This window comes from Nicotiana tabacum, chromosome 1 (genome assembly GCF_000715075.1).
Source record: "Nicotiana tabacum cultivar K326 chromosome 1, ASM71507v2, whole genome shotgun sequence".
Taxonomy (NCBI): Eukaryota; Viridiplantae; Streptophyta; class Magnoliopsida; order Solanales; family Solanaceae; genus Nicotiana; species Nicotiana tabacum.
Genome location: NC_134080.1, coordinates 217066465 through 217080105, shown reverse-complemented (window position 1 = coordinate 217080105; position 13641 = coordinate 217066465). Strand labels below are relative to the sequence as shown.

Below are 13641 nucleotides of genomic sequence, written 5' to 3'. Positions count from 1 at the left end.
AGAGAATTAATAAATAAAAAAATCTCATCCTTTAAAAATTTACAAAGACATATGTTACTTATTCAAAGCAATACTGACATCTAATGGAACAAATTGTAATGGAGCGGAACTGCTCCCTTATTTTAACATGTTATAACTTCGACCGATAGTTCTTATATATTTTCTATTATAATAGTATATGTGATAAATTATCTAATAATGATATATATAATTTATAAAATACACAACTTTAAAGAATATGTATGGGATATTTTATTTGTTTACACGTATTATGATGTATATATATAATTTATATATGTGGTATAAAATACATATAAGAAAATATATGGTATTTTGATGGAAGGTGAGCCAAAAATTTACCATCCATGTTTTGTTAGTCTCAATGGTATATGTGAGCCTAGAATAAAACGTTAAGGGTATTTTTGAGCCATTTTCAATACGTTAGGGGTATTTTTAGACCAAAAGGTTAATGAAGGGCATTTTTGAACCATTTTCAATACGTTAGGGGTATTTTTGGCCCTTTTCTGATGTTTATGTATCCATCAATTTAAACCTTCATTAGAAGACAATTCCTTATAACCAACAAGATAGAAAAAGGGTTTAAAAAGTTTAAAAAGAAAGGAAGAACTTTATTATATCTGTTTTATTACATCTTTAATTTGAATTAGTTTTATATGTTTGTTTTATTGCTTAGTTAATAGAAGATACTACATCTGTTCCAGTTTATGGGAACCTATTTTCTTTTTGGTCCATTTCAAAAAGAATGACTTCATTCTGAATTTGGTAACAATTTAGCTTACACTTACAATTCTACCCTTAATGGAAAGCTTTTATAACCACACAAATATTTTGGGCCCTTTTCTTGACCACAAATTTCAAAAGTTCTCATTTTTTTCTTAAACTCCGCACTTAGTCAAACAGGTTCACATAAATTGGAACGAAGGAAGTCACAAAACTATGAGACAAAAAGATACTTCATACAACTAGTGTCAGTTGTATAAGACACAAAATAAAATTTTCCGCAGTTTCTTATGTGGTTGCCCGATACAACATTAGTACAATCAATTATCTGACTATGTCTCCAGTAGTGAATCCAGGAATTTCTCCAATAGTGTTCAAACTTGAAAGAAGTTAAAAAAAATCGACAAAAGGTGTTCAATCTATATTATATACATGTAAAACCTAATATTATGCCTATATATACAATGTAATTTTCCGACACCTTTAAAAGAGTGTAGCTTCGCCCCTGTATGTATCTACATGCCTATAGAATACAGTTGAATGCAGGACTAAGAGGCCATAAGAATCTTTCTCAGTTCATGGCTATCTCCAGTATTGCACCCTGAACTGATCAATGAGGTTATCCAAACCTGATCAGACCTCACTGGTTCATCATCGTCGTTCCTATGCCAACTCCAAAACGCATGAGTTGAATTAACCATCTTAAGTTCACCATGACCAAAGCTCGCTTCTCGGAAGACTGACCATTCTGGCGGGGGTTGTTTGTACCTGTTAAATGTGCCAAGACATGTAAACTTCATGTCATATTTTACACTAATGCTTAATATTTAACTACAGTTATCAACATAGAGAATAGGAAAAGAGTCCTATGAAAACGGCACAAGCAATGCTAGGACTAGTAGTGCTTTAAAATTTTGGAACTCAAAATGGGGGGGTGGGTGGGGTGGGGGGGAGGAAACTTCTTTTTTTCCTATGGGGTAGTACTTGATTAAGTTTCCAGAACAGTTTAAGTGAGCCTTCGGCTTCACAAAGCCCGGTATAAGTGCTTGCCCTTTTTTTGTTTGTACTCTCTCCTTTGTTGTCAAAGTCGCTCAACTACTATGGTAAAACCTCTTGAGCTAAATCCAGTCCAAACCGAAAAGAAACAAAGATCATTTAAGAATTCGACTTGTTGGCGCTACAGCCATTGTCATTATATGGTTAATATGCTCAAGATGACGGGAGAAATTACTACAAGGGCTACTTACTTGCGTGCTAAACCTTCTCTGTTTCCTCCATCGCCAATTGTTATGTGGACAGCGCCACACGGATCAGGTTTACCATTGTAAACTCGTTTCTGTTGTCAAATAGATACAATTAGGTAAGGAATCAAGAAGAAAAAGTGTCTCATTTCATCTTCTTGTGCCGAAGGTATATCAGATACAGCCTCTCTACCCCAGGGTAGGGGTAAGGTCTGCGTACACACTACCCTCCCCAGACCCCACTTGTGGGATTATACTGGGTTGTTGTTGTTGAATCAAGTAGAAAAAGCAAAAGCAATGAAGGCATACCGTGCGCTCATAAGCATGAACATGCCCAGTGATTACTATATCTGCGCCAGCAGCATACAGCAAAGGCTCCATAGCTGCCATCATGTCATCACCTTCACATTGATGGGCTTTATTACTATTATACCATGGCACATGGAATAACACAACTAACCACGGTGTTCTTTTACGATTCACCTTTAGAAGATCAACCTGCAGCTCAAGGTCCATAATTGACTAAATTAGATAGTAGGTCATTGTGATTTTCAAAGAAGTATGGAATCTGAAGAGATTCTTGGTTCTCTAATCTTTCCTTCAACAATAATATACTAACAATGCTGAGAGCTTAGATAAGAGGATGTCTTCTAATTATATGATATGAAATACAAATAGAAGTAGTCTTTCTGTACCCAAAGCTGTAGGTTGAAGATTATAAGGAAGCTACTTTGGATCTCAACCCACTCCCCAACCAAACTGGATTCTTGCCTGCTCACCACCTCGGCATAATCAACATGTTGGCTTTTTATCCTGAAAGTACAGATTCTAAGTCCGACTGCTTCAAAAACTACATGCCTCGGCTCATTCTCTCCTCACTACAGATACTAGGTCCGTTTTTCATGTAAGTTTTAAAATCTCTTAATATAACATCGGACAAAGATATCTATAAAATCTGGAAGTATAAGCAACAAAATTATTTTTAACCTTCATATGTTGGAACTTCCAAAAGATCGGAAATTCCTCAAATATCATAAGTGAAACTGTGAAACAAAAGCAAATTAATGACTTTCATTCCTGATCATAAATTTCTTCAAACATAGAGCATTGTTCATTTTACTAACCTTCAGCCAGCTATACTGATCAGAGTATTCATCATAAGCAGTATATGAACCGAGCATAATGATATGAACCCCAGCAACATCAAACGAATAGTAGAGATTTGAAGTGGATCCACTTTCCGCAAATGGCATCTTCCACCTTGAGTTATACGAGACAAACCCATCTTCTAGAAATATTATGCTTTCTTTTTCGTGATTCCCTTCTGTCACCATCCATGGCCTAGCACTAGCGAGCGGCTGAACGAGTTGACCAAATGTGTCCCACCTATATTGTAAATAATCAGCATAAGAAAGATCACCAGGGAGCAAATGAACATCATATTTGCATTGGTCAATGTGGTCCAAAGTTGACTTAGTCCATCCAGTTTGGCCTAAATCACCGGCCACAGCAAAAGTAACTGGAAATTTAGAGGGTGGAGTTTTCAGCTGGAACTCAGGACCTTCTCCTCCACATCTATAGAAGTACGTGGTATTTTCTTGCAATGGTCCAATGACAGTGTGATGTATCTTCCCCGAACTATATAATAGATAACTATACTTGGTACTTTCTCCTTTAGCTGTAGCACTGTATTTTCCAGGCGATGTTCCATATTCAACAATAGAAGGACAAGATGCATCAGTGGTGACCCATGTGACCCGAATGTGTTTGTCCCCAGCTAAGGAGATGTGAACCTGCAACGAGAGAATCAATTCCGTTGATGAAGTCCACACGGCTCAAACCGTGAACCCAAATGCAAAATAATCACTTTACACGCTAAAGTCAACAGGTCTTTGAAAACATAAAATAACATTAATAACAAATTTAGACAAACATAAATGAAACAAAAAATATATAGTTCTAGGGGCTTACAAGCTTTAGTGATGTCATTCAAATGAACCTCGGGCATACCACGGCTAACTTAATTATGCTTGTCGTACAAAGAAACACATAAAATCTATACTAGTAACTGGTAATGTACCTTTCTGTGAAGAAAGAAATATTGACTCCAGGTCAATATTCAGTAACTTAAGGAACCGAAAGATGGTCTATATAAGCAGACTCAAACTGATCATAGAGGCATAACATAGGATTCCGTAAGGGCCTTAACAAATCAAAACCAAAAATGATCATTCAACTTTTATTTGGGATAACAGTGATATCCGCACCCGCTTTGCAGACAGACTTGCTACCTCTCACCTATAGGTACCAATAACTCTGTCCACCAAGTCTTGGACAAATGCAAAAAATCACCCACATTGTTTTTGTTGCTCTGCTTAGGATTTAATCCCTGATATCCCTTCAGCTTCATTAATCACTAGGTGCTAAAAGCCAAATTATTTTAACAAGGAAAAGGTCCAAATTTGCTCTACCTCTCAACTTTCGACTTTGGTTTAAAATAACCTTAAGATTGAAGTTCCGTTAGGGGTCAAGGACAAAAACAAAACCCTTTCATAAAAGCAGGGCAAGATTAGATCAGAAGTCTAAGGGGTCGTTTGCTTTGAAGACAAGTTATGCTAGGATTAGTTATAGGGAGATTAGTTTTGCTGAGATTAATTATCATGGTATTATTTCTTATTGACTGTTTGATATGTTGTATTAATCCTCAGATTGTCAATTTTACTACTTTATCCCAGATAACTTATCCTGACATTATTATTAATTTCGCCCTCTGGCAAGTATAAGTTATGCCGGTACTATTTTTAATCCCGAGATTAGTAACCAAATAAAGGATAAGAAGGTACTAAATTTTTATCCGAGGATTATTTTTGCTTATCCATCGTACCAAACACCCCCTAACAGAGCTCACAGTAGCTCAATTTCGTACAGTGACAAATTCGTCCATTTTCTCTTCAAAAGGACAAAATTTTACAACAGGCAATAAGAAGTTTCATTCTTTCTTTTCACAACACTAAGATGGAACCAAATCCAGTTAACAAAGAAAGTGTAATCCCATAAGTTAGTTAAAGCTACCAATTAGAGCAAAACCGATTCATATATCCGACCCGAATAGTAACCTTCCGGTTTTAACCCGATTCATTTATAAAAAAACAAAAAAACTAGAGCTAAAATCAGAGTAAAAACAAAAGAAATGAACTTTAAATTCAAAATAATAGTTACCTGCTGAGGTTGTGAGGAAGGCCTAGAATTCCATAGCAGATGAAAGGTTTTACGAGGCGGAGGACGAACATATTCACCTGCTGCAATTACTGTTCCATCGATGAACAAAGTAGCCATCAAACAGAGTAATACTACTAATATTTTCATCTTTGATCCAAGAATTTTTGTTTACTGACAAAAACTGTATGTACTGAAATTTGGAATCTCCCTTATTTATCACTTCCCTCTTTATCCTTTTCTTTAGCCAATTAATATATATTTTCTCTTCTCAATAGAATAATGTTCCTTCAGTACAAAGATAAACATGGGCGGAACCAGCCATCCGCTACGGTTTCGGTCGAATAAACTAATTTTGATTCAAATTATGTATTTGTCTTATAAAATTTATTAATTATATAATAATTATTAATTTAGAATCTAATTTAAAAAAGTTATAATTCCGAATTTCTAATCTTTAAATTCTGGCTCCGCTTATGGATAAAATAATTTTTTATGCATAATATTTGAGGTTAGGCAAGATTCTGACTAGTCAATGAGTTGGGTGTATGTGGTTAAAATGTGTACTTTAAGTTTTATGTTTTTCTGTGTCATTTAGCTCTGATTGAGATTTTTATGCCAAAAGAAAATATAGAAAACTAATAACACTATTTATTGTATTTCTTGTTGTTTTGTACATTATTGGCCTAATATGAAATAAAGTCCCGTTTGGCCACACAAAAAGATTCCTTTTTCCGATTTTTATTTTATTTTTTTCGAAATTAATATTTGGCGTTGAAATTTTTTATTTTCATTTTGAAGATAAATTTCGGAATTTTTTGAAAATTTGAAAAATTCTGAAAAATTATTTCTTAAAATTTTTACTTGAGATCACTCACAAAAATTCAAAAATAACCTAAATTTATATTCATGTCTAAACACAACTCTAATTTTCATTTAAAATTTTATTTTTTCACTTTTTCTGAAATTTTATAATTTTTATGTTGAAACGCCCACTAACTAGAGAAACATGATTAGTGAGTATTCATGTGACCGATCCCATACTTATCACTTTATGGGTTCAGATTCTAAATTCTACCACATTTCATCTAATTAATATGTTCAAAATTTATTATTTTAATAAGTTTTCTAGTATATATAAAAGGTCTGAACTGAAATTATGGGTTCTGGTGAACCCATAGATTATATTCTAAATATAGAAATTATGAGTTTGAGCAGTGAAAATAAATTCGTTTTAATAAAGAGTACTTTCCTCTTAAATTAGCATCGTACCGCCTTTTCTAGATTAGTGGGTCAGTAGGTTCCAAATATGAAAAATGATAAAGTGATGAGCTAGTGAAAAACAAATTTGTAGAAGACAAACTCCTTAGATATGATTTATCGACTAAAAGTTGGATAAAGTAATATTATCACTTTTAGTCTCCGTCAAAAATTATTTACGTCTAATAATCAAAAAAGTGTATAATTTTTGTATATGACATGATATATAAATATATATATATATACAAAATATATATAAATTTTAAATATTTTTCGATTATTATTTTTACAACAACTATATAATGTCATTTATCCTGGGATATAAATGGATGACCAACAGAGGGCTCACAAGTTTGTTGATTCCAAGCTGAATATGACTTTTTTCTTCACAAACTCTAAAGTCAATTCACCATTTTGCTAGAATTGCTACTTGTGGTTAGGGGTGTACATAGGTTGGGTTGGTTCAGATTTTATAATTATCAAATCAAATCAATTGTGTCGGGTTATTAAATTTAAAGACCAACCCAAACCAATAAAACTCGGGTTTTTAACTCTCGGTTTTTATCGTATTTTCTCGGATTTTCGGGTTATTCGAATTTGGGGGGGGGGGGGTTACGGTAAAATTTTCGTAGAACAAAAAATATAAATTATGCTTAAAATATTTCTTTAATCCTAGTAAGATACAACTATATAAAATATTTTCCAAAAAAATAATACGAAATATGAGATGTGTCATGGCATTATCCTAAAATATTCTACAATATAGACAATAAAATTATGTAATATGAATATTGCTAATTAAAAAGTCATAATAAAAATAAGTATAATCTAAAAGTACTAAGTCATGATAAAATAAGTAGACTAATAAGGGAGTATTAATTACATGACTAAACGTTAAAGAAAAAATAAAAATAGGTTATGCATTTTTATCTAAATTATTGCAAGACAAAAAAAAAATATTCAATACATTCTCGTTCATAGTATTGAGTTGAATGTCTTTTGTTAGCATTAGTATTGATTTGATTTTGGTTTTGGCTTTTGTTAGCATATTTAATTTACGAATATTAATGGCTATAAAACTTATTGGAACATTCAAAAGTTCTAAGTCCAACCTTGAAATAATATCTTAAAAGATAAAATTATGAAATTTTTTAAGAAATATTTATAAATTATATCACAATAAGTATATTTATATATTAAATATATCTAAAATTTCTATATATGTAATGTCGGGTTGGTTTGGTTTCGGTTTGACTTTCTTTAGTTAAAACCAAACCAAACCAATTATTGTCGAGTTTTTTTTCCAACACCAAACCAAATCAAATCAAACCATAGTCGGTTTTTTTCTCGATTTGACTCGGATTATCGGGTTGGTACGATTTGTCGGTTTACTTTGTACACCCCTACTTGTGGTCTTGTGGATAATTGATTAAGGGGTGGATGAAAAGAATTCCCTTGTCTTGCAGAAACCATCAGCAAGAACAACCATCATTTGTCGACGCCAAATCGTATCAACTTACTTGGGTGAGAATATGTATTACTTAACCATAATTAAATAAGATAAGTCTCTGCACAAAACATATATCATAATCAATTAGTTTGATACAAACACACGCAGTGACGAAGACAGAAAAATCAATAAGGGTGTTCAAATTCAAAGGTGTTCAAAATCTATTTTTAATCAATAAAAAGTAATATTTTACCTATATAGTAGTATAATTATTCGACAAAGAGTGTTCAATTGACTACCCTCGGGCCAACATAATTTCGCCCCTGAACACACGGTGTGACTAAATTTTTCCCAATTGTTTATTTACCGAGATATCTCATGCTTATGGGACATCCTTTTTTTTTTTTTAGTTTTCTAAACCAAGATTTGAAGAATAGGAAGGAGTAGAACTTGTTAATGACCCCAATTTTGAGTCAAATCATAAGAGCCTCTATCAATGTTGCACATCTTTTTCTCTAATGGTTGGTTTTACACCTTTTTTATGTTTTCCTTCTTTAACACAGTCCCTACCAGGGATGGCCGTGCGGGCAGTTCAAATTACATATGAAAATTTCAGTTTGGATTTTCGGTTACAGGTTGAAGAAATGACAAGGCACTCTGCAACGACTAAATAGGATATAGTAGGGCCAGCATATCACTAAGTTTTTTCTTCACAATAGTGTAGCACAATCACATGTAAAATTCATGGCCGCTCAGCTACAGTACGTTCTTAAATAGCGTCTATTCTCAGCTCGGGGAAGTTGGAGCTAAAAGAAGAAGAACAAAAGCTCCCGAACTAATAGCTAGCTATCCGCTTATTAAATCTAACAAATTTAGCTAGGAAGTCAGAAGACTTTCTCCATTCGAGGTTTAATCAGAAGTTGAATGCAACAATGAAGGGCGCAATCATAATGCTGCTATGCATTCGACTTCAATCCTTGCATCCATTGGCAGTGCTGCCACCTGATAAGTTGCACGAGCTGGTGCAGGAGATTGAAAATCTGCGAGATAGCCAAATTTAGATTTCCATCATCTCACATTGCGTTGAGTACATGAAGCAGCATGCTAAAGAAGACATTCTTTATAAAGTGGCTAGTTCTAGTATAAAGTGGACAAAGATTTAACACTGAATTTCTTTATCTGACATGCAAAACCGGCTATGACTATTTTCCACTATTGAGCTTTGGTATAGTTTTTCTCACAAATTAGCAATTCCAATCATCAGTGACAACAGAAGTGACCATACTCATCTTACTATGTGCATTTTTCATCTGAGAGTTTAGAACATTATATGGTCACTTTTCCTTTTTTAAACACATCTTCGAGATTCCTAACAGTCTAATTACTAACAGGGGACTAGCACAAACAGAAAGTTTATACAAGGAGCATTCAAATGCAGAATACAATGTCACAATTGTTTTTACTACGCCGTCAGAGTTCAAAGTACAGGTGTCCGATTATAGGCACCCACAATTTCTACCAGCAAATAGAAACTGGTTTAAGTTCATCCTAATCACCTCCTTTCAGGTCTCGACGAATTTTCATTATGGAAGAGCATACTGTAAGACTTGTAATTGTTTTTGGCAGAAAATAAAGTTGGATCAGTCCAAAAGTTTATGCACAATCTCTTAGACATCCCTAACAGAATTGGCAAAAGAAAAGTAGGCAGGGCAAGAAACGAGCCTTTTGCAACCAACTAAGAAGTATCAAATGTAGTACATCTAGCTTTATATTTCTGCTTGACTACTGTTTAGACCACAGACCTTCTTCTTTTTTTTTAAATTCAGTGTTCAAGTTTTCAAGATGATCTTGCTTGTGAAAAACCATGGGAAGAATCTCATTCATAAACACTACACAAAAATCAAAACTAGTTTTCTCAGTATCATGACTCACATTTAGCATAAATCTCATTCACTGTCTTGAAGTCCTTCAGATCAGCTAACCTGTAGAGATAGAATTGTTCAAAATCGATAATCAAGACTATAATGAGAGCACAAATTTAGGGGGTCAGGAGAAGAAATAACAAAAGATCATACAGGATCGTTGTCTTAACAACTGCAGAGTAGCTAACGCCACTTGCTTTAAGTATCTCCCCCATATTCTTGAGAACCTGGAAATCAATATTAAGCTCAGATATCTTAGAGTCAGTGTTTTGAATCTGAAACAATTTAATATCAATAACCCTAATTATAATCATGACATATGGATGCATAACAAAATGCAAAGATGACCGAGTACTAAAATACCTGCTCTGTTTGATCCTCCACACTGTCTGAGACAAATTTGCCAGTCTGCATTCAGTTTGAAGTTAGTTAAACGTTGCATAAAGCAAAGGCACGTGATGGAAATATTACATGGATAGTTTCAAGCTTTTGATAAGAGTAAGTATTTGCAAGAACTGATTCGATAATATCACGAACCTCTGGAACAAGACCCAGAACCCCAGAGACGAAAACAAAATTATTAGCTTTGATGGCTTGAGAGTATGGCCCCAGTGCTGCTGGAGCCTTATCAGTGTGAACAGCCTCCTTTATACCTATTGACATACAGATGTTTGTTAATAAGGTTAAGAACTCTTTGAGAAAGAATACTTGAAAGTGTAAAATAACTTTATACATTCAGCTTATATAACTTATTCATTCTCTAATTAACTAATTACTTTATCAGTTATTCATCAGCAAAAAGCAATCAAGCATCAATTTTTCTGCAAGCCAGCATCAAATTCTCATGTCTTTGGTGATAACTCATGAAACGTTACTCAACATGTTGCATTCCTAAAGTAGGATTATAATCCACGCCCAGATTACAATAAACTCTAAGGAGTCGTTTGATGGGAAACAAGTTATCCCAGGGTTAATTATCCCGGGATTGCTATACCATCTCCCATAGGGATAAAAATAACATTACAATCTAGGAATTAGTTATATCGCGATTTTATCCCAACAAAACGTGGGATAAACTCATCTCAAATTTAATCCCGGGATTAATTATCCCTTATCCCTCGTACCAAACGAGCTCTAAGTTTCCCAAGTTAGAAACCACTGCATATTCTGTCGAAATAAATCCTGAAAACTAATTTTAAAATACAAAGAAAACGTAAAAACTCACAAAAAATGCAGACTGCACATGACAATAACACAGCAACTACTATGGATAAGATTTAAACAGATTCGGGTTGAATAAATGAATACTCTTTATCCATTATGCCTTACTGAGAAGCAACAAGACTCATCAATCAGCAAATACTACAACAACAACAACAACAACAACAGTATAATCCCACAAGATCAATCAGCAAATAAACCGCAATATTAATAAGTCCTGCATAGGATAGATAAGGCAAATTTGATAGGTAGGATATCTACATCAATCAACTATGCCTCAATCCAAACTAGTCAGAATCAGCTATAAGAATCCACTATATTCATTCCATTCTATATTGGACGGTATCAGAACACATTTTTTGTTTTTTAAAAAAAGTAGGTAAATAGAAGAAGAAACACACCCCCCCCCCCCCCAAAAAAAAGGAAAGAAAATGATTCCATTTTTCTTTTCTTTTCTCCCTCTCCTTGCTTTCCCCGGAAACCAAAGTTAAGCTCTAATTATGAATAAAAAACCTATATTAGTATGTAATTTTTCAGCTATTTTGAGGAAGAGGATAATATGGACTCACTGGTATCAGTGGAAGTACTTAAGCAAGCGAAAGGCTTTGATTGAGCTGGTGAAATAGACCGACGAAACTTTGCACCAGCAAGTGAGACACAGCCCACTCCAAACGCTAACGGAGCTCGGCTGCGTAGGGCGGCGACGTCCATTGTTGGCATTTGGAAGCGACTAGCTGCGGCGGCCCACGTCATTTTTCCGATTCTCTGTTATGTTTCTTCTGTGGCCTTTTTTCTGTTTTTTCCCTTCCTTTTATTGCTGCCTAATTCCGTAATGCTAGGCATGGGCTACCGGACCTAAAGCCCGTCATAGGCCCAAATGTTTTGCTGGACTGAATCTAGGCCCATTTATTGTCGACACCAATTGGGTAAAAATTGCGTGGAATAGCCACTTTTTAAAGTTGTATTTAGTTTTTATCCAGCATTTTTAATGCTGAGCAAAACTAGCCACTAGTCTATTAAAATTAATATAAAAAGACAGTATTACCCTTTCATAATTTCATAAAGGTAAAGCGTAGGAAACTATTGCGTGGAAGTTTACGTTTCCCTCGTTCAAGTGGGAGTTTTCTTCTCTCTTTTAATTTCTCACTGATTTTTTAACACAATAGTTGGTAGACTGCTCGTTGTTCATAATTGTTGCCAAGATTGTATGGTTTCCTACATATTATAATGGATGAGTGTCATGATTGTCTCTATCTAGTATATAAGTAACAAAAACGGGGCAGAAACATAGGTAATAGCAAACTACGATGATTCTGGAAGAATTTTGTGCACTTCATTTGACATCAATCTTATATGCAATTATTATTATTTTTATTTTTTTGTGAAAAGATACAAATAATGTTTGGTTTTCTGCTACGTTATAGATCCTGAACTTACAGTTACAAATTCAAAAGTTAAGGACACTTGGTCCTGAACTTCGAGTTCCAAGTTCAAAAGTTCAGGATACTTGGTCCTGAACTTAGAATTACAAGTTCAAAGTTAAGGACACTTGGTCCTGAACTTAGACTAACAAGCTCAAAAGTTAAGAACAATAGGTCCTGAACTTACAGTTACAAGTTCAAAAGTTAAGGACAATAGGTCCTGAAGTCCTGAACTTAGACTAACAAGCTCAAAAGTTAAGGACAATAGGTCATGAACTTAGGCTAAGAAGCCCAAAATTTAAGGACAATAGGTCCTAAACTTACAGTTACAAGTTCAAAAATTAAGGACAATAGGTCCTGAAATCCTGGACTTAAACTAACAAGCTCAAAAGTTAAGGACAATAGGTCCTAAACATAGGCTAAGAAGCCCAAAAGTTAAGGACAATAGGTCCTGAACTTAGAGTAACAAGCTCAAAAGTTAAGGACACTTGGTCCCGAACCTAGACTTAGAGTTCCAAGTTCAAAAGTTAAGGACATGTAGTCCTGAAGTCCTGAACCTAGAGTTACAAGTTCAAAAGTTAAGGACATGTAGTCCTGAAGTCCTGAAGTTAAGTTCAAAAGTTAAGGACATGAGCACAAGGGTATTTTCGTCCGGGCAGTTAAAGTTTATTAAAGCAGTGGCTAAAGACTAAAGACATTTTAAACAGTGGCTTAAAAGTAAATACATGTGTTATTAGTAGCTAACCGTGCACTTCCCCCACCAATTGGCGTATCATGTCATGTAGAAATGGCATGGGATAGCCATTTTTTAACATGAAATTTAATTTTTATTCAGTATTTTTACCATTGAGCACAAATAGCCACTACTTTATTAAAATTAATACGAAAAAATATTTTTACCCTTTCTGCTCTGAGGTTCCATACCCCAACGTTGTCAAGAGATGCCATGATCGCTGTCCATCCTCCAAGAAAAACCTAAAAGGTACACAAACAAGTAAATAGAGATGAGCATATATAGATAATAAATGAGAAAGCAAAAACAGTAATCGATAGCCTTCAACCTATTAGAGGGATATATGCGCAAAGACGACCACAGAAGAACAAACCTGAGTTGTAGACCGGAAAATTGCATCCCACCAATTATAAGTTCAAAAGTTAAGGATACTTCG

General features: G+C 34.4%; 2 protein-coding genes across 2 annotated transcripts; both read right to left on the bottom strand.

Annotated features, from left to right (window-relative positions):
* Positions 1-973: 973 nt before the first annotated feature.
* On the bottom strand, positions 974-5540 carry LOC107769968 (purple acid phosphatase 18-like). Its single transcript, XM_016589227.2, has 5 exons — positions 5202-5540; positions 3107-3775; positions 2292-2480; positions 1989-2077; positions 974-1509 (listed from the first exon to the last, which is right to left on the bottom strand). The coding sequence occupies exons 1-5, from the start codon at positions 5346-5348 to the stop codon at positions 1290-1292; spliced, it is 1314 nt and encodes a 437-aa protein (XP_016444713.1). The 5' UTR covers positions 5349-5540; the 3' UTR covers positions 974-1289.
* A 3062-nt stretch (positions 5541-8602) lies between these two features.
* On the bottom strand, positions 8603-11847 carry LOC107769967 (reactive Intermediate Deaminase A, chloroplastic). Its single transcript, XM_016589226.2, has 6 exons — positions 11621-11847; positions 10368-10483; positions 10194-10238; positions 9984-10057; positions 9841-9890; positions 8603-8948 (listed from the first exon to the last, which is right to left on the bottom strand). Exons 1-6 carry the CDS (start codon positions 11802-11804, stop codon positions 8854-8856), a joined length of 564 nt encoding a protein of 187 aa, XP_016444712.1. The 5' UTR covers positions 11805-11847; the 3' UTR covers positions 8603-8853.
* Between the last annotated feature and the right edge of the window lie 1794 nt (positions 11848-13641).

Excerpts from the sequence above, each read along its gene's own strand:
- LOC107769967 (XM_016589226.2), bottom strand. The coding sequence starts at position 11,804 with ATGACGTGGGCCGCCGCAGCTAGTCGCTTCCAAATGCCAACAATGGAC. Across the intron at positions 10,484-11,620 it reads AAGTACTTCCACTGATACCA|GTATAAAGGAGGCTGTTCAC; the intron begins GTGAGTCCATAT and ends GTATGTCAATAG. Across the intron at positions 10,239-10,367 it reads TTCTGGGTCTTGTTCCAGAG|ACTGGCAAATTTGTCTCAGA; the intron begins GTTCGTGATATT and ends AACTGAATGCAG.
- LOC107769968 (XM_016589227.2), bottom strand. The coding sequence starts at position 5,348 with ATGAAAATATTAGTAGTATTACTCTGTTTGATGGCTACTTTGTTCATC. Across the intron at positions 2,481-3,106 it reads ATCAGTATAGCTGGCTGAAG|GTTGATCTTCTAAAGGTGAA; the intron begins GTTAGTAAAATG and ends CTTGAGCTGCAG. Across the intron at positions 1,510-1,988 it reads AGAGAAGGTTTAGCACGCAA|GTACAAACAACCCCCGCCAG; the intron begins GTAAGTAGCCCT and ends CACATTTAACAG.